The sequence below is a fragment of the Neoarius graeffei genome, chromosome 17, assembly GCF_027579695.1.
Source record: "Neoarius graeffei isolate fNeoGra1 chromosome 17, fNeoGra1.pri, whole genome shotgun sequence".
NCBI classification, from domain to species: domain Eukaryota; kingdom Metazoa; phylum Chordata; class Actinopteri; order Siluriformes; family Ariidae; genus Neoarius; species Neoarius graeffei.
The window spans coordinates 18,929,071-18,957,000 of NC_083585.1; the positions used below are offsets into that span (position 1 = coordinate 18,929,071).

The following is a 27,930-nucleotide window of genomic DNA, read 5'->3' on the forward strand; positions in this document are numbered from 1 at the left end:
CCACAAAGATGAGGTGAAGTTCTTGATGCTGTTCATGGCATTTTCCAACAACTTATGCACACTCCAGATTTCTGTTTTTTTTCATCTTAATTATTGTTTGTGTCACAATAAAAAAACAAAACAATGTGCACCTTTAAAGTGGTAGGCATCTTGTGTAAATCAAATGGTGGTAACCCCCCAAAAATCCATTTTAATTCCAACTTGTAATGCAACAAAACAGGACAAACACCGGGGGATGAATATTTTTGCAAGGCACTGTATGTACATTTGCTTAGACCTTACCACAAAGTCATGTGATCACTGCCTGACAAAGAATTTGCTATGAAATACCATTGTCAGTGGATATCTCCTCCATCTTGCCTCACATACTGTATGTCAGACCTTTTTGTTTATCTGCATAACAGCTTGGGACTACAGTTGTAACTACAGGTTACAACTACAGGTCTCCTCCAAAGATGGCAATACACTCCTATCAGTTTCTGTTTTTCTTTGAGTTAGCTATGTAAATCATCCCAAACCTCAGTCACCCTACAAACAAACTGCCATCTGGCAAAGCTATAGGAGCATCAATTCACAGATAAGCAGGATAAAGAACCGATTTTACCTGCAGGCTGTTAGATTCCTGAATAGGCAGTAGTCAATAAGTAACTTTAAATACTTTTTTCATTGCCACCTGGTTATTTTACAGTTCGTTACTTTACACTTGGTTACTTTACAATTTGTGTTACTGTGTTGTATGTGTATGTTTTATATAGTCTGTTAACAAAAAAATATTTATCTGAGTCTCACCATAAGCATTTGAATGCACATACTGTATGTCATAATATACTGCGTAAATGGAAATCAAACTTGACTTAACATGAACTGTTTATGTAGCTTTGGCAGACAGCCACTGATGCAAACATAGCTGTTCAGAGATGTTTCTCAGTTTACTGTAGGACAAACATGAGTATATATTCATGTTCAAGAGTGTGTTGTAGCTATGTGATTGGATAATGATGATGTGATTGATGAAGCTAAGTTATCTATGTACAACCCTAATTCCAAAAAAGTTGGGAAACTTAGTAAAACATAAATAAAAATAGAATTTGAAGATTTGCAAATTGTGGAAACCCTATATTTTATTGAAAATAGTACAAAGACAACATATCAAATGTTGAAACTGAGAAATGTCATTGTTTTTTGAAAAATATATGCTCATTTTGAATTTGATGTCAGCAAAACGTTTCAGAAAAGCTAGGACAGGGGCAACAAAAGACTGAAAAAGTAGTGTAATGCTAAAAAAACTAATTTGGCTTATTGGCAACAGGTCAGTAACATTATTGGGTATAAAAAGAGCATCCCAGAGAGGCTGAGTCTCTCAGAAGTAAAGATGGGGAGGGGTTCACCGCTCTGTGAAAGACTGCGTGGGCAAACAGTGCAACAATTTAAGAATAACGTTCCTTAATATAAAATTGCAAAGAATTTGGGGATCACATCATCTACGGTACATAATATCATTAAAAGATTCAGAGAATCTGGAGAAATCTCTGTATGCAAGGGACAAGGCAAACCGACTTTGGATGCCTGTGATCTTAAGGCCCTCAGGTGACACTGCATTGAAAGCAGACATGTATCTGTAGTGGAAATCAGTGTATGGGCTCAGGAACACTTCAGAAAACCATCGTCTGTGAAAACAGTTCATTACTGCATCCACAAATGCAAGTTAAAACCAGATATAAACAATATCCTGAAACACTGCCACCTTCTCTGGGCCCGAGCTCTTTTATGATGGACTGAGGCAAAGTGGAAAATTATCCCAAGGTGTGATGAATGAAAAGTAGAAATTATTTTTAGAAATCATGGACACCACGTCCTCCAGGCTAAAGAGGAGCGGGACCATCCAGCTTGTTATCAGTGCATAGTTCAAACGCCAGTGTGTGTGATGGTATGAGGGTGCGTTAATGCACATGACATGGGTAACTTGTACATCTGAGAAGGCATCATTAATGCTGAATGATATATACACATTTCAGAGGAATATGCTGCCATCCAGACAAAATCTTTTTCAGGGAAGGCCTTCTTTCTTTCTTTCAGCAAGACAGTGCAAAACTGCTTTCTGCACATATTAAAACTGCATGGCTCCGTAGTAAAAGAGTCCAGGTGCTAAACTGGCCTGCATGCAGTCCAGACCTGTCTCTCATTTAAAACATTTGGCACATTGTGAAGTGCAAAATACAACAAAGGAGACCTCATACTGCTGAGCAACTGAAATTGTATGTCAGGCAAGAATGGGACAACATTTCTCTTTCAAAACTACAGCAATTGGTCTCCTCAGTTCCAAAATGCTTACAGAGTGTTGTTAAAATTACAGTGGCAAACATGCCCCTGTCCCAACTTTTCTGAAATGTGTTGCTGACATCAAATTCAAAATGAGCACATATATTTCAAAAAATAAAATTTCCCAGTTTCAACATTTGATATGTTGTCTTTGTACTATTTTCAATGAAACATATGGTTTCCATGATTTGCAAATTATTGCATTCTATTTTTATTTACAGTTTACACAGCGCCCCAACTTTTTTGGAAATGGGGTTGTATGATAGGTTGCATCATCTTCAGTGAGTGATGAAGCATTATATCGTTGGTTTAGACAACACTACTTTATGAAAGAAGAGAGACTTTAGGCATATCAGCTATAGATGAATGACGGCGCTTGATGCAGTGCCATCTGAGGGATTGGAGATCACGGGTGTTCAGCTTTGGCTTGTGCCCTTGACCTTTACGTACTGAAATTCCTCCAGAGTCCTTGAATCATTTAATGATATTATGCACCATAGAGGGTGAAATATCCAAGCCCCTTCATATCTTTCTTTAAGGAACATTATTTTTAAACATTTCAATAATTTTCTCATGCATTTGTTGACAAACTGGAGATCCTCTCCCCATCTTTGCTCCTCAAAGCCTCAGCCTTTCCTAGATACTGCTCTTGTAACAAATCATAATTACAATCAATGGTTGACATCACCTATTACAAATTATATCATTATTTAATTGTTTTACCTCATTATTAACCCTAAATTACCCCTGCTCCAACTTTTTTTGGAATGTGTTGCAGGCTTGAAATGGCTGGGCAGAACTTGAATGCAGGGGCAAATGGGGTGAGAAAAAAAAAGGCCTAGGAATTTGTCCCTGGTCAACCCAATTTCCATACAAAGCATTTGTCTGGGGGTCTGGGCCTTTATTCCTTGAAAATTTTATGCAAGTACAGTACATCATGAAATGAATCGTTACACTACATTTTCAAAACTCTAAACATCTATCTAGCTCTCGTCAAGTAAAGTAATCATCTTGCCTGACCCCTTGAGTACAATGAAGAAATTAGAGTACATGCAAGCCTAGTGGATGTATGGACTATGCATCTATGATTTAAATGTTAATAAATCATTGATGCAAGGCTAGACATGGAATAAAATGGCTATTAATAAAATGGCCTATACCCCCCCCCCCCCCCACACACACACACTCTACAGGCCATTTCAATAGAATTTTTATTTGAAAAGATATGGACAATAATTTCTACCAACACCAGAAAATACATAAACTGACTAATACACAAACCAATACACAAATTCTCAAGCTTGCAACTTACAATTATTTGTTTATTGCTGCAGAAACTCTCACTCACTCATTCACTCACCCCTCTTTGCTGATACAAGAGGCATGGAAAATGTATGGCTTAACAGTGAACAATACTCATGCACATGCATGTGTTGCATTTAAATGGAGGAGGCTAGCTTTGAGTTGTTAATGTTGACATTGGCAACAAGGTTGGAAAAATCACAGGGAGTCCCCTCTGGAACAAATAGGGTGGCTTGTGGGTGAGATACAACAAAATATATACACATTATTGAAGTCATCCTGACACATCCTTTCACCTGAAGCCTTGATTATAAAATGTGTAATACAACCCCGATTCCAAAAAAGTTGGGACAAAGTACAAATTGTAAATAAAAACGGAATGCAACGATGTGGAAGTTTCAAAATTCCATATTTTATTCAGAATAGAACATAGATGACATATTAAATGTTTAAACTGAGAAAATGTATCATTTAAAGAGAAAAATTAGGTGATTTTAAATTTCATGACAACAACACATCTCAAAAAAGTTGGGACAAGGCCATGTTTACCACTGAGACAGCCCCTTTTCTCTTTACAACAGTCTGTAAACATCTGGGGACTGAGGAGACAAGTTGCTCAAGTTTAGGGATAGGAATGTTAACCCATTCTTTTCTAATGTAGGATTCTAGCTGCTCAACTGTCTTAGGTCTTTTTTGTCATATCTTCCGTTTCATGATGCGCCAAATGTTTTCTATGGGTGAAAGATCTGGACTGCAGGCTGGCCAGTTCAGTACCCGGACCCTTCCTCTATGCAGCCATGATGCTGTAATTGATGCAGTATGTGGTTTGGCATTGTCCTGTTGGAAAATGCAAGGTCTTCCCTGAAAGAGACATCATCTGGATGGGAGCATATGTTGCTCTAGAACCTGGATATACCTTTCAGCATTGATGATGTCTTTCCAGATGTGTAAGCTGCCCATGCCACACACACTAATGCAACCCCATACCATCAGAGATGCAGGCTTCTGAACTGAGCACTGATAACAACTTGGGTCGTCCTTCTCCTCTTTAGTCCGAATGACACGGTGTCCCTGATTTCCATAAAGAACTTCAAATTTTAATTCGTCTGACCACAGAACAGTTTTCCACTTTGCCACAGTCCATTTTAAATGAGCCTTGGCCCAGAGAAGACGTCTGTGCTTCTGGATCATGTTTAGATACGGCTTCTTCTTTGAACTATAGGGTTTTAGCTGGCAACGGCGGATGGCACGGTGAATTGTGTTCACAGATAATGTTCTCTGGAAATATTCCTGAGCCCATTTTGTGATTTCCAATACAGAAGCATGCCTGTATGTGATGCAGTGCCGTCTAAGGGCCCGAAGATCACGGGCACCCAGCATGGTTTTCCGGCCTTGACTCTTACGCACAGAGATTCTTCCAGATTCTCTGAATCTTTTGATGATATTATGCACTGTAGATGATGATATGTTCAAACTCTTTGCAATTGTACACTGTCGAACTCCTTTCTGATATTGCTCCACTATTTGTCGGCGCAGAATTAGGGGGACTGGTGATCCTCTTCCCATCTTTACTTCTGAGAGCTGCTGCCACTCCAAGATGCTCTTTTTATACCCAGTCATGTTAATGACCTATTGCCAATTGACCTAATAAGTTGCAATTTGGTCCTCCAGCTGTTCCTTTTTTGTACCTTTAACTTTTCCAGCCTCTTATTGCCCCTGTCCCAACTTTTTTGAGATGTGCTGCTGTCATGAAATTTCAAATGAGCCAATATTTGGCATGAAATTTCAAAATGTCTCACTTTCAACATTTGATATGTTGTCTATGTTCTATTGTGAATACAATATCAGTTTTTGAGATTTGTAAATTATTGAATTCCATTTTTATTTACAATTTGTACTTTGTCCCAACTTTTTTGGAATCGGGGTTGTATTTTAATGTTAGTTTAATAGTCTGCAATAGTCATTTATTTGCGTAAGGATTGATGAGTAGGCAAGTCACATGGTAATAATAACAATAATATTAATAATAATATCATAGAATATAGAACAATTATAAATATATTCTTATCTTATTGAATTAGTAATTTCTGCAGCAGCTCACTTTTTTCTGCAACACTATCTATAATCTTGTCACAATCCAGCGTCTTCAGAACATTTTGCTGAGTAGCCATGAGCATAAAAGCCTCCAGGTGCTGTTGAGAAAGCGAGCTCATGAGCCTGTTCTTGATAAATTTCAGAATAGAAAAGGTTTGCTCACATGCTGTGGTATGCATCTGTCAGGAGGTTGTACTGCCTGAGAACATGGTAGCAACACAATGGGCAGTCCATGCAAGATGAGCACTTTTTTTTCACCAGCTCCACCTCATTTTTGCCACTTTCTGGTCCAACCTCTGTTGTCCTGGTTGTGTATTCCTCAAATACAGATGTCTTCAACCTATTTCACTATCCTGTCAGACCAGTGGTCGAGTTGTAAAATCAAACCAGGGGGGATGGTGAAATTTTTAGTCGCGTGTCGACCCATCGGTTGGTCCGTCGGTGGGAAACTGGTTTGCTTTTAGGAGGGTTTGCACACAACGTAGGTCTGTGGACCTTGTTCATTTACCAGACATACAGTATTTTGTGCTGATAAAGTGTGTAGTACACACTGTGTACCCTTTTTATTGTTGTAAAAAAACATAATACACTGGTATTTTACAGTAAAACATGCAGTGTGGATGTCATGTGTCATATTTAGTCAGTCTCCTGGCTGACATACCTACCACATTCTCCATATTAGGGTGAAATACAGATGACAAATTTGAAGTGTAACTTCATAGTCATGGTAGGCTCCTTTTAAATCGTTTGGTAAATAATTTATTAAAACCTCAGCAGGCAATGTAAATGAACAACTGACTCTTTTCATATCAAGTCAATAGAATTTTTATTCAAAGCTGAACATTGAGTTAAATACAGAGGTAGGTAGGTAACCAATAAGCTAAAACAAGCAACAGTAAATTGTAAATTTTCAGCTCTTCAGCTGTTGGTTCTCCTGCTTGCTCCTGCTCCTGTATTATCTCACACTCCGGGTCCCCTCCAGCTCCTGTCGCACTGTGTTGCAGTTGCTGCTGACTGTCATCTGGAATAAAGAGCAGTGGATAAGATAATTTAATTAAATATAATTATAATGTTATTTCTGATTTATTTATTATCTGAACGAGGTTTTGAGCTTTGAAAAATGACCAGATTCTTTCTGTAACGTTGATTCTTGCTGTTATCTAGGTCACGTGACACCTTAACCTTGACGGTTACCAAGGAGCTGCCTTGGATACTTTGATACTTTGCTTTGATACATACCAGCACTTTGATACATACTGGATACAAGCTAGCAGAATGAGTTAAAAGCAGGCATCTTTGGAAAGTTTCTTTGGAAAGGGGAAAAGGCCCATTGAGGAGACAGAAGAAGAGCCTATGACGAAGAAAAAGAAAGCTGCATTTTAGCAGACACTTTGTCGAGTCCTACACCAATCCTGCTCTGCCTTACATGTTGTGACCAGCTCCCTAATGAGGCAATGAAGCCTTCAAAACTGCTAGTGTCATTTATTTTAGCCTTCCTGTCTTGAATAACACTTTTTATTGCCTGAAGAATAACAAACGAACATCCAGGCTGATTAAATTAATGGCCTTATACAAGAAATCAAAGTTAACATGAACCTGAGTAAGCTATCAATAGCTGGCTAGACTCCAAACTAACATTCATTATGATAGCTGTGTTGTTATCCGCCACCCACAAATTAGGCTACATATCGGTAACTTTACAGTATGATAGTGGGCTCACAGAAAGTGTGACTGATATTCGTAACTTTTGACTTACCTCCTGAAATGTTTTTTCTTGCAATCTTAAATCCGAACTTGCTTAGGTCTTGCTGTCCACTCCGCTTGGCCATGATGCTGCAATCCGCTGCTGTTACTGATGCCGAATGAAATAAAAAATAATGGAACCCCAACTGAATGTCACCTCCTCAAACGCTTCGCTTGCGCGTACCCTCTCTCGCGATAGCTTATTGTATGCTCAGTTTCAGCAAAGCTATGTGGAATGGCATTTCTAATTCCAATGTTAAATAGAAGTAATGTCCACATTTATTGATAAAATTGCTCAAGGGAAGGGAGGGGGGATGCCCGTTTTAGAGGGGGGATGATTTTGATCATTTTTTATTCCAGGGGGGATGGCATCCCCCCATCCCCCCTCAACTCGAGTACAGTGTCAGACCAGTGAGCTCCCTCCATTAATTTTCCATCATTGCTTTGTCATCAACTTTTAGCAAAAAATTGCTTAACTCTTGGAGTGCTGCTTCTGGGAAACCACTGGCATAAGATGTTACCTGGCTCAAGTTTTTTGGGTCCAGGAGAGACAGGCCAGCATACACAGAACCATTATTGAGGAATTGCTGGTGCATACTCTCTATGACTGTATCCATAATTTGATTATGGGCATCAATCCTGTCTGACATTACAGTCTCATCTTGGGACATCTCTCCAGGAATTATTTTCTTCCTTTGACCCCTTTTCTGTGGCAAAGCAGCCTCAACTTCCAGCTCTGTCTCCTCATTCTGCTTCCGTGTTTCATTGTTGGCCCACTGAACAAAATGTGTTGGCCGCTGTCTTGACCTTCTCAAAATCTCTGGCCATTGCTTTTAGCTGTGTTTCTGCAGACACAATCATCCAATGAGCTGTCAGGATGTCCATTCCACTTGTCTGAAGATATTTTGAGACTGGTGAGATGACCTGAAAAATTGGAGCAAGATGTCTGTGTCTTGGGTCCTTGCTCTTCTCCCAAATGTTCATCCTCTGGTAGGACTCTGATAAAAACAGCAATGTTGTTCATGAGAGAAAAAAAGAGACCCACTTGCCTATACACTCTCAGTTGTGTCTGCCAACAAAAAGTTCAAAATGTGTGCATAGCACCACACATTAACTTGGGTGGGGGGCTTTGTAGAGAGCAGTATAGAGAAATCTTTATATTGCCCTTGCATGTTGGAGGCCCCATCAGATGAATTGCCAATGCACTGCTTCACGTCCAGGTTTTTGTTTTCCAGCACTTTACTTACAACTTGTACAAAGTGCTGCCCAGTGGATGCCTCACATTTAATAACAGAAACAAATCTCTCATGAATAATGTCTGTCACATATCTTATAACAAGAGAGCACTGATCTTGGGCTGTGATGTCCTGTGTAGTATCAATCTGGACAGAGGACATACCAGATGCGTGGACTTGAGTAGTGATAGTAGCCTTCATTAGGTGTTGAATGGTTGTGATGATGATGTTGACAGTTGTTTTGGATAGGAGAGTGACTAAAGAACCTCTACCTCCTCTTGATCCAGACTGATGCATTTTCCAGCTCTTCTCTACGCAGAGAGTGAGATGTTCCTTTAGACAAATGTAATATTTTCCAAGCAAAATGATAATTTCCAAAAAGTTGCCCTGATCAATGGTGTCTTCATCAAATATATAAGCTGCCTCTGGTTGTGAGCCTCTGTAATTCAAATCCCTTTTGATAATTAGCTTAACTACATCTATGATGTGCTCCAACAACTTTTGCACACTTGTTCTCTTTTGCACACTTGTTCTCTGGAAAGAGCCATTTGACTGCTCATAAGAAGGTTCTCAATATTACTTTTGGAGGACCTAAGGAAATATGCCTCAGCACAAACTCTATGCTGACTGCTCCTCTCATGCTCTTCCACTCTCTGGTGGATGGATGTAATGTTTATCATTCCAGTGATGAACAAGCTGCTATATGTAGGCTTAGCAAAAGCCATACAAAGAGAGCAGAACAGTGCTTGTCTCTCTTCACTGTAGGACAGGCATTTTCCATTTGTACCATCTTTTAAAAAAAAAAGCTCTCTGCACTACACTGCTGTCTACCTTTTGCTGGGGGTGAAATGAAAGATGCAGTCTAAGGCCTCTGCTTTTGGCCTTGTGAAAAAAATCCACATTTCAAGGGGCACTGAATTCCTAGTTCTGTCTATCACTATCAACAACAAGATTATCCTCAGCCTACATGAGCAATAAATATTAAGGGGCAGCATGGTGGTGTAGTGGTTAGCACGGTCACCTCACAGCAAGAAGGTCCTGGGTTCGAGCCCAGCAGCCAGCGAGGGCCTTTCTATGTGGAGTTTGCATGTTTGCATGCTCCAGTTTCCCCCAAAGACATGCAGGTTAATTGGTGGCTCTAAATTGATGGTAGGTGTGAGCGTGAATGGTTGTTCATCTCTGTGTCAGCCCTGCGATAACCTGGTGACTTGTCCAGGGTGTACCCCGCCTCTTGCCCATAGTCAGCTTGCCTGCGACCCTGTAGAACAGGATAAGCAGCTACAGATAATGGATGGATGGATGGATGGATGGATGTTAGTATACCACTGAAACATAATGCTTCCAGTAAAATAAGCAAAATATTAAAATGGTAGTGTCTAATATTCGTACATAATGATAGGACCTTAATATATCTTTATTAGTATACTAGGCCTACTAGTACTAGTCAGGGACAGACTTTACTATTAGGTAAGGTAGGCAGCAGTTGTTGTCATAACAGGCTAATTTCAATGAGACAGTAGCTACAGCAGGTTGAGAATTATAGGCCAACATTTATAATTTCAGTAGTTTTTTGTTTCATTAAACCCCCAGAAAAAGATGTGACTTGTGGTTAGTCTCTAAGCTAATCAAACAACAGCAACAACAAAAACCCAGGAAGCCATCATCTCATAATTGTGTGTATCTGTTAGCTACCTAATTTGGGACTGATATCGCTAAAATGCAAGCTAGCCAAATAAGCCTTATCATCATCATCATCCTTACCATGTCACTGATGCTTTGCCTGGGCTCTAGGGGCTATGCTGGCTTTGACTTGTTAGAGGTAGCAGCAGCACCAAAGGAAAAGTCTGTCAGTCTGAAGCACTTTGCTGCACCTGCCTCAAGCAACTTTTTTTCCCCTTAACTTTTCAGCTCCACCTTTTTGTTTTGTTGCAGGTTTTGTTATCCATGATTTTTTTTAACAGATAACTGGGCTTAGATCAGCATTTTATCTGTTTCATTAAGTCCTGAGGTGGAATATCTGACTGATGATTACAGTGACAGGAAAGACCAACATGGACCAAAGTTAATTGGCTACGAGGTAGGGATATCCATTATCCGTAACTGCTTATCCTGTGCAGGGTCACAGGCAAACTGGAGCCTATCCCAGCTGACTATGGACAAGAGGCAGGGTACAAGTCACCAGATCATCGCAGGGCTGGCACAGAGAGACAAGCAACCATTCACACTGATACCTACAGTCAATTTAGAGCCACCAATTAGCCTAACCTGCATGTCTTTGGACTGGGGGAAACGCAAACAGACATGGGGAGAACATGCAAACTCCACACAGAAAGACCCCTGTCAGCCACTGGACTCAAACCCAGAGCCTTCTTGCTGTGAGGCAACAGTTGTTCATCCGTTGGAAATGACGAGGACCATCTAGTCTTCCTTGGGTTGGGGTTGGACTCTGTGGGTACGAAGATGACTGATCAGCCCAGTTGTGTGTGCTTGTGAACAGATGCTTGCCACTTCCCTCTGTCTCGCGCAGTTTGTTCCCAGGTGGCAATGCTGATATCAAAGGCCTTCAATGAGGCTTTCAGTGTGTTTTTGTAGTGCTTTTTCTGGCCTCCTCAGGAGCGCTTCCCTTGTTGCAGTTTGCCATAAAACAGTCTCTTAGGCAGCCGATGGTCTGGCATGCAAACTACATGCCCTGCCCGGTGGAGCTGAGACTGCATCAGGATGGTATAGATGCTGGGCAGGCTAGCATGTCTGAGGACCTCAGTGTCTGGAATCTTGTCTTGCCACTTGATGCCAAGGAGTTTTCTGAGGCAAGTGGTGTGGAAATATTTCAGTTTCCTTGCATGACGTTGGTAGACCATCCACATTTCGCAGCCACAGAGGAGGGTGGTGAGAACTATAGCCCAGTAGACCTTAATATTTGTCTCTTGGGTGATGCCTCTTCTGTTCTACATGTTCTTGAATAGTCTGCCAAAAGCAGCACTAGCTTTTGCAAGTCTGCATTCACTTCATCATCAATGACAACATTTCTTGAGAGTGTGCTGCCAAGGTAGGTGAACTTGTCCACCACATTCAGTCGTTGCCTGTTGATTGTGATGTTAGGTTCAATGTATGTCTTTCCTGGGGCTGGCTGGTGCATAACTTCAGTCTTCTTTGTACTGATTGTGAGGCCAGTTGTTGCAAGCCATGGCAACAACTGGCCTCACAATCAATGCTATGTTGCATGTCAGCTTCTGAAGCAGCATTGAGGACACAGTCGTCGGCAAACAGAAAGTCATTGACGATGTCTGATGTGACCTTGGTTTTTGCCTGTAGCGTCCTGAGGTTAAAGACGGAACCGATGGTGTAGTAGTTGATGCTGATGCCTACATCAGTGTCTCTGAAAGCATCCATCAGCATGGCAGAAAACATAATGCTGAACAGGGTGGGGGCAAGGACACATCCTTGCTTTACATCGTTTGTGACAGGGAATGGCTGGGATATCTCACCATTGTCTTGAACTCTAGCCAGCATGCCATCGTGAAGCTGTCATATAATGGCGATGAATTTCTGGGGGCATACATACTTTGCCATGATTCTCCAAAGGCCATCTCTACTGATGGTGTCAAAGGCCTTGGTCAGATCAACATACCTAGGTTGAGTACAGGTCAACATTCTGTTCCTGACACTTCTTGTGGAGTTGTCTAGCAGCGAACACCATGTCAATAGTTCCTCGTTCTTTCCAGAAGCCACACTGGCTCTCTGGTAGGAGACCTCTCTCAAGATATGCAATGAGGCAGTTGAGCAGAACTCTGGCCAGGGCCTTACCTGCAATGGACAGCAGGGAGATGCCATGATGATTGTCACAGGCCTGGCGGTTTCCCTTGCACTTGTAAAGATGGATGATAGAAGCATCTTTAAAGTCCTGTGGAACTGTCTCATACTGCCAAATGAGCTGGAACAGCTGGTGGAGTTTCTCTGTCAGAGCTGTACCACCTTCTTTGTATGGTATACTTCAGCGGGAATGGAGTCTGCACCAGGTGCTTTGCCACTGGTTAGCAGATGAATCGCTTTCCGTATTTCTTCAAAGGTTGGTACAGCATCCAGTGTCTCATCAACAGGAACCTGGGGTAGCCAGTCAATGGCTTCATCATTGATGGTGGAGGGACGATTGAGTATGCTGTCAAAGTGCTCAGCCCATCCTTCTAGAATCTTCTCTTTGTCAGTGATCAGTGTTGACCCATCTGCACTGAGGAGAGGTGATGATCCAGAGGTGATGGGCCCATAGACTTCTTTCAGGCCATCATAGAAGTTCTTAATGTTGTTCCTATCTGCATAGCCTTGGATCTCATCAGCTTTGTTGCTCAGCCATGAATACTGCATTTGGTGCAGCTTTAGTTGGATGGTGCTGCGGATGTTTCTCAGTATGTCCTTTTTTTGCTGTACTCTTTGGATCATCAAGGTGGGCTCTGTAGGCACGGCGTTTGTTTTCTAACAGCTGCATTATCTCTATGCTGTTCTCATCAAACCAATCTTTGTGTTTCCTTTTATTGGGCCCTAAACACTCCATAGCTGTGTTGTACACTGTTTCATGAAGCGCTGCCCATGCTGATTCCACATCCTGGTTGTCTAGCATGGTGGCATCTAGGCATTCTTCCAGGGTATTGATGAGAGATTGCTTGATGCAGCTGAGCTTTAGCTTGTTGACATTCAGACATTTGGGTGTTTTCATACCCTGTGGACGTTTCTTGGGCTGGATGCGGAGATTGAGTTTGGTGATGATGAGGCGGTGGTCTGTCCAGCACTTGGCACCACACATAGCCTTCATGACCTGCACATCCTGCCTGTCCCTCTTCCTGATGATGACATAGTCAATGAGATGCCAATGCTTAGAGCGAGGATGCATATCGATGATGTCCTGTTGCAAGTAAGAAGGCAGAAAATGGTGTTAGTGATCATAAGGCCATGTTCAGCGCATCTGGAGGAGTAATAGGCCATTGCTGTTGCAGTTGCTGATCCCATACTGCCCGATCACTCCTTCCCAGGTAGTGCTGTCATTACCAACTCTCGCATTAAAGTCACCAAGAATGAGGAGTTTATCAGCGCTGGGAATAGTGGTGATGACGGCATTCAAGTCTTCATAGAACTTGTCTTTGACTTCATCTGGGTTGGTCACAGTGGGGGCATAGGCACTGACAATGGTGATAAACTTCTGCCTGTTGAAAAAGGGGAGTCTCATCATCATAAGGCGATCGTTCACTCCTTTTGGGGGACCAGCCAGCTTGCCAACAAGCGTTGACTTCACAGCAAAACCAACTCCGGCCTCACGTCTTTCTTCAGGTCCACGTCCACTCCAGAAGAAAGTATAGCCTGTGCCTCGTTCACAAAGTTCGCCCTCTCCTGCTAGTCTGGGTTCGCTTAGGGCCGCTATATCGACATTGTATCTACCGAGTTCACTTGCAATGAGAGCTGTGCGTCTCTGGGGTCTGTTCAGCTCATCCCTGTCAAGAAGAGTGTGAACCTTCCATGTGGCAAGCTTCAGAGGAGAGATCCTCACTTTTTTCTTTGATGTTGAGTTTTGACTGCAGGTTTGAGGGCCCTGCCAGCCGTGGTAAACTGGCAAGAGTGGTGTGGAGCAGGCAATGTTTAGGGCACCTTTTCTAGCCCCTTCCTCATGCCAAGGAGGTGAGCAGTGCAGTCCTAAAAAGGGCTGCTCAGTCGCTCAGAAGGCTGCCAAACTCCACCGCTGCTCCATTTCAGTGGTGAGCGACCCTATGGCCTGAGCCACCTGTGTGCAGGTTTGCAGCTACAACTGACAGTATGCCCACACCTGTTGCTTCATCGTGCACCTGTCGCTGCAGGACTTTGAGATGATGGGGGGAAAAAGAATGAAGGATGACTAGTGACTTGCACAATGACTTTGTTTAAAGTGAGGAAGAATTGTGCACCATCGACCTCACTCTCTCGTCCATGACCATCTATATCCAGTAGCAAGACTAGGTCAAGACATCTGGAGGTGGGCTGGATGCAGTGGATGACCAAGAAGTCCTTACGTGCCTCAACTTGCTTTCTGCACTCCACAGAGCATTGCTGTAACCGCCTTCCACTCCGTTGAACCATGAGGGTTTCCTCTGCAGTGTCCGCTGGATCCAGTTTTCACACGCGTAGGTAGGCAAGCCCCAACTCGCTGAGGGTTTCAAACCCATCGGTGACCCTCACATGGTTTAGCCGGCCAGTCAAAGCCGTCGCCTGGGGCATGGCTGCTGTTTCATGCAAACAGCTACGAGGAGCCACGTGTGAGAGCTGGGTGCCAGGTGGGGACCAGAGATGGGCGGACCACCACAATGTTGCGACATGTCCCCCCGGCAAAGGTGCTACCCCACTCTGACACCCCAAACACCCCGAGGCAACAGTGCTAACCAATACACCACCATGCCACCCACGTAGGGATATGTGAAACTATTTTGTAGACCATATCCAATCATGTTAAAATGGCCTACCCCACCCCTATCTGGGCCAGTACCCACACAACACTATGGGACAGCTGATCAAGACATACCATTTGATTTTCAACTGCATTTTTTGTCTATATTTTAATGGTTTATTGGGGCAATTGTCCAGCAGCCCACCAGGAAAATCCTTGGTACTCCTGATGGCCAATCCACCCATAAAGGAATGGATGTATATTAACAAATAAAATAAAGTTGGCCAGATAAAACTTGAAATATCTTGGGTTGATACTGTTTGCAATGAAATACAAGTCAAAGCAAATTTAATAACACATGCTTTCTTTTTTTTAAATTTACATTTTCCATAACCATCCCAACTTTCTCCAATTTGGCTTTGTACTAACCCAATTTCCAGAAAAGTTGGCATATTTTTCAAAATGCAACAAAAACAAAAATATGTGATTTATTAATTCACATGAACCTTTACTTAACTGAGAAAAGTACAAAGAAAAAAAATTCAATAGTTTTACTGACCAACTTAATTGTATTTTGGAAATATAAACAAAGTTAAATTTGATGCCTGCAACACACTCAAAAAAAAAATTGGGACAGAGGGATTATTACCATTGTGTTACATCACCTTTCCTTTGGGAAGTCATGGCCTAATGGTTACAGAACTAGCTTTAGGACCAAAAGGTTGCTAGTTCAATTCCCTGGACATGTTCCCTGGGCATGGCTGAAGTGCCCTTGAGCAAGGCATCTAACCTCAGGCTGCTCTGGGTATATTGAATGTCACTCTGGATAAGAGCATCTGCTGAATGCCTGGAATGTAATAACACTTTTTAATCATATGGGAACTGAGGATACTAATTGTCGTATTTACAAAATACAATTCAGTTGGTCACTAAAACTATTGCAAATCTTTTCTTTGTACTTTTGTCAGTTAAATAAAGGTTCACATGAATTAACAAATCACAGATTTTTGTCTTTATTACATTTTGGAATATACCCCAACTTTTCTGGAAATGGGGTTTGGACATCCACCTACTTTCCTTTTATGAATTTCCCCATTTTCTGGTAGTCCCTGAAAATTGAATGTCCAGAAGAAATAACACCATCTCAAATAAGTTAAGTCTTATTCATGGATGTTTAACTAAACCCCAAACCACTGCAGTGCCCTCACCCTCCCTGCCCTCTGCAAATCCTGGTGGTAAATACCCTTGTGAAAAGTCTCATATCAACCAGCTTGTTTTCCTAACAAGCCAAGTTAACATCAATTAAAAGCCAAGTACATGGCCCACTTTAATAATTGATGATCATAATAATTTCTTCCTAGGAACATAATTAGCCACAGTGGATATGGTCACAGTGTACACAACACAATTTCAGCAAGTTAGACATCTATTGATACAGTTGGTTCATTTAAAAATGAAAGTGTTAATCCTCCAGATATGTAATGTGCATGAACTACAGCAAACTGGGGCAGGTCTTAGAGTGAAAGCCAGTGGATGTAGCATTGTTGGCACTTGTTTTGCTGCAATTCACTGCCAAGTTTTTGAAAGACTATCTCCAGATATGTCTATTCTTAGTAGTGATTATGTCTGGCTCCATGAGACTATCATTAGAGTAAGCCACTGTGACTAATTATGTTCTAAGAAAACAAATGATGATTAATTATTAAAATGAACCATGCATTTGGATTCTAATTGTTGGCAACTCAACTTGTTTTGAAAACAAGTTCTTCGATATGAGACATTTCACAAATATTTAAACTGCCACTCTGAGCAGGATAAAGTGGGTAGAATGAATGAATGCATGATCTGCCTAATTTGACATGTATTAGTCATCACTGGATGATACTTTTACTTGATTGAGGTAATAAGTAAGTGGCAATTTTACAGCTACTGTAAATGATGTTAGCACTCCAGATGGACCACTTCTTGTTGTGATAAAAACACATGGATAATCAGTCTTTTCCTATCTAAAAGCCAACTTAAATATTTTAGCAATAGACATTGCCGCAAAGCAGCTTTACAGAAAAATATAGAATTTAAATTTATGAATTAATACATTTATCCCTTTTGTATGAAAGAAAATCCATAAACACTTTCATCTTACTTTCAGCTTCTTCTCCTTTTGTTTCAATTTTTTTGGTTAAGATGTTTAAGTCATATGTCCCAAACCACATATTATTGCACTGAATAGTATATTTAAATAGTATCTTTCACGACACAACATGGTTTGATATTTGTGATAGAAAAACAGTCACACACTTTTTTTCCTCACGAGCACTACTTTTCAAACTTTTAAGAAAACATACACTATATGACCAAAGGTATGGTATGCAGACACTAAAAAATCACATCCATATGTGTTTCTTGTCCCATTCCAAATTAATGTGCATTAAAATGGAGTTGGTAGTCCTACTGCTGGTATAACAGACTCCAATCTTCTGGGAAGACTTCCACTAGATTGTGGAGCGTGGCTATGGGGGAGTTGAGCCTATTCAACTACAAGAGCAAAAGTGAGGATAGAGCCCTGATCTTGGGCAAGAAGGCCTGACACTATTTCAATTTATCTCAAAGGTGTTCAGTGGGTTTGAGATCAAGGTTCTGTGCAGGCCATTCAAGATCTTCTACACCAACCTCGACAAGCCATGACTTTATGGACCTTGTTTTGTGCACAGGGGCATTGTCTGAAGCCTAAGTCCATATTCTATAAACAGATAATCAGAAAACCATGGGAAACTAAAACTTGTTGTGAACAATAGCACTTGAATTGTTGCCTGTTTTAACATATTCATCTTGGTTTTAGTGTAGGCTACGTAAGCTAGTTGCTTGCAGTTAGTATCGAATAGAGCTGCCAGCAGTATGAAACTTAATGGTGCCAAATTTGACAACAGAACGCTAGGCAACAGGGAACATTCTGCAACATTTGCAAAAGAACATTTCCTGTTGCTTAGTGTTCTACTGCCAGATTTATGAGTGAAACACATGTGCTTGCTTCGTGTTGCAGAGAAGCCTGATATAAGGCTTAATATTAGTAAGTACAACTCTGAGTTCATCTTCTACCTGGAGGCATTTTCAGTACTTGGATGTCAGTGCTGCCAATTTGGAAAAACCTGCCTCACTCTGGTATGTTGATACAAACAGACTGAGCAATTTGACTGCAGAATCTGACAATTGAGGATATTCTTTCATCATCAACAACCAATATGAGGACAGATTTCCACTAGATTGTGGAACATGCCTATGGGGAGTAGAGCCCATTTAGCCACAAGAGCAAAAGTGGGTTTGGAGCCCTGATCGTAGGCAAGAAGGCCTGGCACTATGTCGAGGTTTTGTGCAGGCCACTCAAGATCTTCTACATCAACCTTGGCAAGTCATGACTTTATGGACCTTGCTTTGTGCACAGGGGCATTGTCTTAAGCCCAAGTACTTATTCTATAAATAAATAATCAGAAAATCATGGGTAACTAAAACTTGCTGTGAACAATAGCACTTGAACTGTTGGCTGTTTTAACATATTCATCTTGGTTTTCATGTAGGTTACATATAGTGGCACTTGAAAGTCTGTGAACCCTTTAGAATTTTCAATATTTCTGCATAGATATGACCTAAAACATCATCAGATGTTCACACAAGTCCTAAAAGTAGATAAAGAGAACCCAGTTAAACAAATGAGACAAAAATATTATACTTGGTCATTTATTTATTGAGGAAAATGATCCAATATTACATATCTGTGAGTGGCAAAAGTACGTGAACATTTGCTTTCAGCCGTCCTGGCCCAGATGCAGCAAAACAGGCCCAAACCATGATGCTACCACCACCATGTTTCACAGATGGGATAAGATTCTTATGCTGGAATGCAGTGTTTTCCTTTCTCCGAACATAACATTTCTCATTTAAACCAAAAAGTTCTATTTTGGTCTCATCCATCCACAAAACATTTTTCCAATAGCCTTCTGGCTTGTCCACATGATCTTTAGCAAACTGCAGATGAGCAGCAATGTTCTTTTTGGAGACCAGTGGCTTTCTCCTTGCAACCCTGCCATGCACACCATTGTTGTTCAGTGTTCTGCTGATGGTGGACTCATGAACATTAGCCAATGTGAGAGAGGCCTTCAGTTGCTTAGAAGTTACCCTGGGGTCCTTTGTGACCTCGCCGACTATTACACGCCTTGCTCTTGGATTGATCTTTGTTGGTCGACCACTTCTGGGGAGGGTAACAAGAGTCTTGAATTTCCTCCATTTGTACACAATCTATCTGACTGTGGATTGGTGGAGTCCAAACTCTTTAGAGATGGGTTTCCAGCCTGATGAGCATCAATAACACTTTTTCTGAGGTCCTCAGAAATCTTCTTTGTCCGTGCCATGATACACTTCCACAAACGTATTGTGAAGATCAGACTTTGATAGATCCCTGTTCTTTAAATAAAACAGGGTGCCCACTCACACCTGATTGTCATCCCATTGATTGAAAACACCTGACTCTAATTTCACCTTCAAATTAAATGCTCATCCTAGAGGTTCACATACTTTTGCCACTCACAGATATGTAATATTGGATCTCATCTCATCTCATTATCTCTAGCTGCTTTATCCTTCTACAGGGTTGCAGGCAAGCTGGAGCCTATCCCAGCTGACTACGGGCAAAAGGCAGGGTACACCCTGGACAAATCGCCAGGTCATCACAGGGCTGACACATAGACACAGACAATCATTCACACTCACCCCTATGGTCAATTTAGAGTCACCAGTTAACCTAACCTGCATGTCTTTGGACTGTGGGGGAAACCAGAGCACCCGGAGGAAACCCACGCGGACACAGGGAGAACATGCAAACTCCACACAGAAAGGCCCTCATCGGCCACGGGGCTCGAATCTGGACCTTCTTGCTGTGAGGTGACAGCGCTAACCACTACACCACCGTGCCGCCCTAATATTGGATCATTTTCCTCAATAAATAAATTACCAAGTATAATATTTTTGTCTTGTTTGTTTCACTGGGTTCTTTTTATCTACAACCCCGATTCCAAAAAAGTTGGGACAAAGTACAAATTGTAAATAAAAACGGAATGCAATAATTTACAAATCTCAAAAACTGATATTGTATTCACAATAGAACATAGACAACATATCAAATGTCGAAAGTGAGACATTTTGAAATTTCATGCCAAATATTGGCTTATTTGAAATTTCATGACAGCAACACATCTCAAAAAAGTTGGGACAGGGGCAATAAGAGGCTGAAAAAGTTAAAGGTACAAAAAAGGAACAGCTGGAGGACCAAATTGCAACTCATTAGGTCAACTGGCAATAGGTCATTAAGATGACTGGGTATAAAAAGAGCATCTTGGAGTGGCAGCGGCTCTCAGAAGTAAAGATGGGAAGAGGATCACCAATCCCCCTAATTCTGCGCCGACAAATAGTGGAGCAATATCAGAAAGGAGTTTGACAGTGTAAAATTGCAAAGAGTTTGAACATATCATCTACAGTGCATAATATCAAAAGATTCAGAGAATCTGGAAGAATCTCTGTGCGTAAGGGTCAAGGCCGGAAAACCATACTGGGTGCCCATGATCTTCGGGCCCTTAGATGGCACTGCATCACATACAGGCATGCTTCTGCATTGGAAATCACAAAATGGGCTCAGGAATATTTCCAGAGAACATTATCTGTGAACACAATTCACCGTGCCATCCGCCATTGCCAGCTAAAACTCTATAGTTCAAAGAAGAAGCCGTATCTAAACATGATCCAGAAGCGCAGACATCTTCTCTGGGCCAAGGCTCATTTAAAATGGACTGTAGCAAAGTGGAAAACTGTTCTGTGGTCAGACGAATCAAAATTTGAAGTTCTTTATGGAAATCAGGGACGCCGTGTCATTCGGACTAAAGAGGAGAAGGATGATCCAAGTTGTTATCAGCGCTCAGTTCAGAAGCCTGCATCTCTGATGGTGTGGGGTTGCATTAGTGCATGTGGAATGGGCAGCTTACACATCTGGAAAGACACCATCAATGCTGAAAGGTATATCCAGGTTCTAGAGCAACATATGCTCCCATCCAGACGACGTCTCTTTCAGAGAACACCTTGCATTTTCCCACATGACAATGCCAAACCACATACTGCATCAATTACAGCATCATGGCTGCATAGAAGAAGGGTCTGGGTACTGAACTGGCCAGCCTGCAGTCCAGATCTTTCACCCATAGAAAACATTTGGCGCATCATAAAATGGAAGATATGACAAAAAAGACCTAAGACAGTTGAGCAACTAGAATCCTACATTAGACAAGAATGGGTTAACATTCCTATCCCTAAACTTGAGCAACTTGTCTCCTCAGTCCCCAGACGTTTACAGACTGTTGTAAAGAGAAAAGGGGATGTCTCACAGTGGTAAACATGGCCTTGTCCCAACTTTTTTGAGATGTGGTGTTGTCATGAAATTTAAAATCACTTAATTTTTCTCTTTAAATGATACATTTTCTCAGTTTAAATATTTGATATGTCATCTATGTTCTATTCTGAATAAAATATGGAATTTTGAAACTTCCACATCATTGCATTCTGTTTTTATTTACAATTTGTACTTTGTCCCAACTTTTTTGGAATCGGGGTTGTACTTTTAGGACTTGCGTGAAAATCTGATGATGTTTTAGGTCATATTTATGCAGAAATATAGAAAATTCTAAAGGGTTCACAAACTTTCAAGCACCACTGTATTTAAGACAATGAAAAATATAGAATATGTTTTTTTTTTACAGGGAGCCACAGGGGATCACTAACATATGAATTGACTAGCACCAGAATCAATTGACTTAACTGTGAAAGAGTTTGAGTTTTTATAGCAGTCTGCTTAAGGCAGTGCCCCTGTACACAAAACGAGGTCCATAATGTCATGGCTTGCCAAGGTTGGTGTAGAAGATCTTGAGTGGCCTGCACAAAACATTAACATAGTGCCAGGCCTTCTTGCCCAAGATCAGGGCTCCAAACCCACTTTTGCTCTTGTGACTAAATAGACTCAACTCCCCATAGCCATGTTCAACAATCTAGTGGAAATCTGTCCTCATATTGTTTGCTGAGGATGAAAAAATATCCTCAATTGTCAGATTCTGCAGTCAAATTGCTCAGTCTGTTTGCATGAAGATACCAGAGCAAGGCAGGTTTTTCCAAATTGGCAGCACTGAAATCCAAGTACTGAAAATGCCTCCAGACAGAAGATGAACTCAGATTTGTACTTACTAATATTGAGCTTTGTATTGGGCTTCTATGCAACATGTGTTTCACTTATAAATTTGACAATAGAATACTACGCAACAGAAAATGTTCTGTTGCAAATGTTGCAGAAAATTCCCTGTTACCTAGCATTCTGTTGTCAAATTTGGCACCATTAAGTTTCATACTGCTGGCAGCTCTATTCGATACTAACTGCAAGCAACTAGCTTAGGCTTATATGTAGCCTACACTAAAACAAAGATGAATATTGTAAAACAGCCAACAGTTCAAGTGCGATTGTTTACAACAAGCTTTAGTTTCCCATGATTTTCTGATTATTTGTTTATAGAATAATGACTTGGGCTTAAGACAATGCCCCTGTGCTCAAAGCAAGGTCCATAAAGTCATGGCTTGCCAAGGTTGGTGTGGAAGATCTTGAATGGCCTGCACAGAAACTTGACCTCAAACCCTCTGAACACCTTTGGGATAAATTGAAATAGTCCAGGCCTTCTTGCCCAAGATAAGGGGTCCAACCTCACTTTTGCTCTTGTAGTTGAATAGGCTCAACTCCCCATAGCCATGTTCTACAATCAAGTGAAAATCTTCCCATAATATTGGAGACTGTTATAGCAGCTATGGGACTACCAACTCCATTTTAATACACATTGTTTTGAAATGGGACAAAGCACATAGGTGTGATGGTCTAGGTGTTAGCTGGTTACTCTTGTGGCTGTTAATTGGTCCAACAACTCTTTTCTGCAAGTTTAATCTTAGAATATATTGTTTATATACACTGTTAGCCCAATTTTTTTTTTCTTTGACAGTAACTGTGAAATAATATTTGATGTATGTCATTTGGAATGAGAGTGTCTGCTAAATGGCATTAATGTAATTTAATGTAATGTAATGAACGAAAAGACCACATTTCATTCATCATTTGTCAGGATGACCGGCAGAGGTACCCATTCAACTAACCTCATACATACCAGAAGATGTACAGGCCCTATACGTGTGCATGTGTGTGTGTGTGTGTGTGTGTACACATGTACATGTTTGATAAGCTGTTAATTGGTCCAACAACACTTATCAGCAAGTTTAAACTCAGAATATGTATATACGGTAATTAGGCACTGCCTAAAAGCAGAGCTCCTGATGAGTATAAAATGTGTTCATAAATAATTCCACATTCTTTTTTAAAAAGCAAATTAAAAATAAACTGAAGATAAAAACACATCTATCTTTTATTAATAAAGATACAAATTTCATTGTCTGGTGGTTAAGTGTTTATCAGATACATTGCCATGGACTTACGATCGGGGTTCCTCCAGTCACAAAAGCCATCAAAAATCAGGTCGATGCATTACCATATTCTCTTACGTATGGAACTTCGCTCTGCCCGCTTTGTTCATGGGAAGATCAGCAATAAATCCTGACAGATCATTGACATTACTCTTTAGATTTTTGTGATACAGGTGTTTTCTTGTCTTGATGTCTATTTTAAAGCATGGTATGGGTATTTCTCCTTAAATTTTATTTAAAAAAACAACAAAAAACAGCACAGACACACAACAGACTGTTAAATTAATTATATAATGACAGTGTTATGCCTCATCAAATGAAAAATATACTGTTTATATATACTGTTAGCCAAAAGTTTTTTTTTCTTTGACAGTAACTGTGAAATAACATTTGATATTCAACATTCAAACCATAACACATTTCAACAATAAGCCTTGATCAAACTGCATTGAAGACAATGAAAATTATAGAGTATGTTCAGCCTAAGAGGAATATATTTTTGAATATATTTTTCCACATTTTTGTTGTATAAATAAATTCCAATATATTCATCTCATCGAAATTTGGAAGAGGATTTTAGCATTGTAATTATTAAGGCATATGTTTTAATCAAACAATTTGAAAATCACATGCAATAATCACTTATTTAGTTATCTCATGTATTGTTTTTAAATTGGCCTTATTTTCAATTTTTTTAGTTCAAGCAATGTTGGGAAATGGCAATCAGTGCCACACATAGCATAATGTCTTAAAGCATGAAAAAAAATTTCATCTCTGAGACCATAAATCAATGGACTGAGACAACGTGGAACAATTACAAAAGCAATAAACATGGAATATTTTATATTCCGCAACATCATTTCTTCAACCCTCCAATATGCCATTTCTATATATGGGTTTAAAAACTGCATTATGCACAGAAACAACTGAAATGCATGAAGCATCACAGTCCTGAGACTCTTACTGGTTGATTTCTTTTTCTCAGAGGAAGCAGCTCTAGCTGCAATCATTATCTTGATGTAGGTGAAGACAATGATAATGATTAAACAAAGGAAAAGGATAATGAAAATAATGGCACGTCCGTGTACCTGCCATGCTTCACCTAAAATTAGCTCCACAGTGCACACTGCATAGGAGTACTGAGCAGCAGGTGGGATTACTGCCCAATATCCTATGAAATTGAACATTGGAATGATAAAACTGATAGTCCATATGATTAAAACCCCATATAATCTGGTCCTGCTTGTGGAGATGACAGCATGTCTCAAAGGCATGCAAATCGCCACGTAGCGTTCTAGACACATTGCCACCAAAGTCAGTGGTGTACAGCAGGTCAGAAAACCCGAAACTGTACAAATGATACTGCAAGGAATTATGTGCATGGCATACTGAAAGTAAGTTCCAACTGAAAGCAAGTCACTTAACAGCATAAGAGCAGAGTCTGCAAATAGGGTTTGTACAAACAAAATGTATCGCGTTTCTTCCCTTAAAACCTCCTTTTTAAAAAATGTGTATATCATCAAGCAGTTTATATAGAGGAAAACCCCAACCAGGACCTGCAACAACAATATTTTCTCATTCAGTGGTCTTGAAAAATTAAATAACAAAATATTGCTTGAGTTACTGTTTGCTCCTGCACTTTGCATGTCTGTAAAATAAAAGACCTAAAAGGAAAAGACACCGTACAACACCAAAAATATACTTATGTGTATGGGGAGAGAATAAACAACATAAATCATTCCAGTGTGTGCAAAGCAGCATGATAACGTTGGTCATATTTTGAAGGTATTTATACTGTTCAGGTGGTGAGGAGGAATTAGATGGGTGTAACAGTAGTTTACCATGCTCAGAGAACTATCAATATTGGTGCTGTTAGTATTAATATTTAATGATGTTGTCCTTTTGATGCTGAGCTTTCCCTTGTATTTTAATGCCATTTTTTCCCCCAACAAAGTTAACATCTCAATTTCAACATATGATTAGTAACAGTACATATTGAATCTTTCAATATATAATGGTAATCATTCAGTCATGCATTTACAAACAGCAGACCTTCTTGAAACCAATCATAAATATGAAGTAATCAAGCTTTACTCAATTTTCCATTTTCTATTTCATTTCTCACTATTCTTGTATTTTTAAGTAGTAAGTTGCATAAAACTGCAAATATGAGATTCAGAACAGTTTATTTCAGGGCATATGGTCCTTAAATTATTTGATATGCAATAGGACCTGAAGTATGTTCCAATTTTCTGGTCCAACTGCTCTACTTGTCTGTTAGAATGCAGATGGTCCCCTTAGGATATTGTTATCTTAAAGTTGAGTTGCTGCCTTCTATACATAGGAGGTAAACTGGCCTGCCCACTGGAGGTAAATTATTAGACACAATGTCTTCTGGTATGCCATAATGCAGAAACACTTAACTAAATCGTGGTTTCCATCACTTTGGGAATTTTAGGTAAAGTTTAGTTGTGATATTGGTCGAGATTCAAGCAGTCTAGTGGCTAAGTGTGTAGAGGTTCAGGATTGTGCACAGATATGACAATATTTAAAGTTATGTCATGAGCAATGCCCATACTGACCATTTTGTTGTTCTATGAATTCCCAAGTGTTCAGGACTGAGCAATATATGGTATAAGAACCATGAAACAAAATGCCAGAACCTCTATATGATACTAAGTCCAAACTTGCAAGGTATAAAATGACCCTCTCTGGGTAATGCAGTAGTCATATCTAGTAGACATTTTGACCTAATGAACTCACTCAGTACATTGATGCAAAGGAGAAAAGTACATATCTTGCTGCTTACAAAGTCCATGCATTCATTTACAAATTGGACCTTGGTGTGAGCGGGTGGTAAACCAAAATGTTGACGTGTTTCCAAATTTTTCCCACCTTTTTCAAGAGACAGGTATGGGACATCTCTAATACACATCTCTCCTTTAATACATGATGGAATCTGTTGCAAACATCAAAAACTTGAAGGAGAACCAGGGAGATGAGTGAGGTGTCTTAGAGTTTATTCCAGCATACAGCCTACAGGGAGCCTCAGGGGATCACTAACATATGAATCGACTGGCACCAGAATCAATTGACTTAACTGTGAAAGATTTTGAGTTTTTATCGCAGTATGTTTAACCCCTTGGCTGCCAACCATAATTAATTGTAATGTGCCAGGCATCTTGGACAAATATAGGTCAAAATTGGATATTTTGATATTCTTTCTCTAACTTGTTCAGAACTTTATATTTTTATATTTATATAGAAAAATCACAAAAACACTGTTGTAGATGAAAAATAACTTTATTAATCGAAAACAACTTCAAAAACATTTCTGGTCATACATTTCTGGCTGAGCGCCATGGCCACGGAATTGGAGGTGCTGATCCTCATCCCAGCCGCTTCGCACTTGGATGCAAACCATCCCAGAGCATGCTGTAAGTCACAGATTGATGAAGCCAACAGGACCACATCATCCGCAAAAAGCAGAGCCATGTTCCTGCTGCCACCAAACCAGACACCCTCTGCCCCTTGGCTGCACCTAGAAATTCTGTCCATAAAAGTTATGAACCAAACCGGTGACAAAGGGCAGTCCTGGTGGAGTCCTACATGCATTGGGAATGAGTCCGACTTACTGCCGACAATGCGAACCAAACTCCTGCTCCAGTCATACAGGGTCTGAATGGCCCACAGTAGTGGGTCCTGAACCCCATACTCCCAAAGCACCCCCCACAGGGCACCACAAGGGACATGGTCATAAGTCTTCTCCAGGTCCACAAAACACATGTAGACCGGTTGGGCAAACTCCCATGCACCCTCCAGTACCCTTGCAAGGGTAAAGAGCTGGTCCAGTGTTCCACAACCATCACAAAAACTGCATTGTTCTTCCTGAATCTGAGGTTCGACTATCGACCGGACTCTCCTCTCCAGCACCCCAGCATAGGCTTTCCCAGGGAGGCTGAGAAGTATGAGCCCCCTATAGTTGGAACACACTCTCTGGTCCCCCTTTTTTAAAAAGGGGGACCACCACCCTAGTCTGCCAATCCAGAGGCACTGTCCCTGACCTCTACGCAATGTTGAAGAGGCATGTCAGCCAAGACAGCCCAACAACATCCAGTGCCTTCAGGAACTCAGGACAAATCTCATCCACCCCCAGAGCCCAGCCACTAAGGAGCTTTTTAACCACCTTGGCAACCTCAGCCCCTGTGATGGGAGAGTCCTCCCAAGCACCCTCAGACTCTCCATCCTCCTCGGATAACATGAAGGCGGGATTAAGGAGATCCTCAAAATATT

The 27,930-nt window shown here is 40.7% G+C and overlaps 1 protein-coding gene across 1 annotated transcript; it reads right to left on the minus strand.

Moving 5' to 3' along the window:
* Positions 1-24,305: 24,305 nt before the first annotated feature.
* On the minus strand, positions 24,306-25,283 carry LOC132864623 (odorant receptor 131-2-like). The gene has a single exon (XM_060898042.1). It carries the CDS (start codon positions 25,281-25,283, stop codon positions 24,306-24,308), a length of 978 nt encoding a protein of 325 aa, XP_060754025.1.
* Positions 25,284-27,930: the final 2,647 nt, after the last annotated feature.

What these genes read in the sequence shown, in the direction of transcription:
- LOC132864623 (XM_060898042.1), bottom strand. Translation starts at nt 25,283, where the DNA reads ATGCAAAGTGCAGGAGCAAACAGTAACTCAAGCAATATTTTGTTATTT.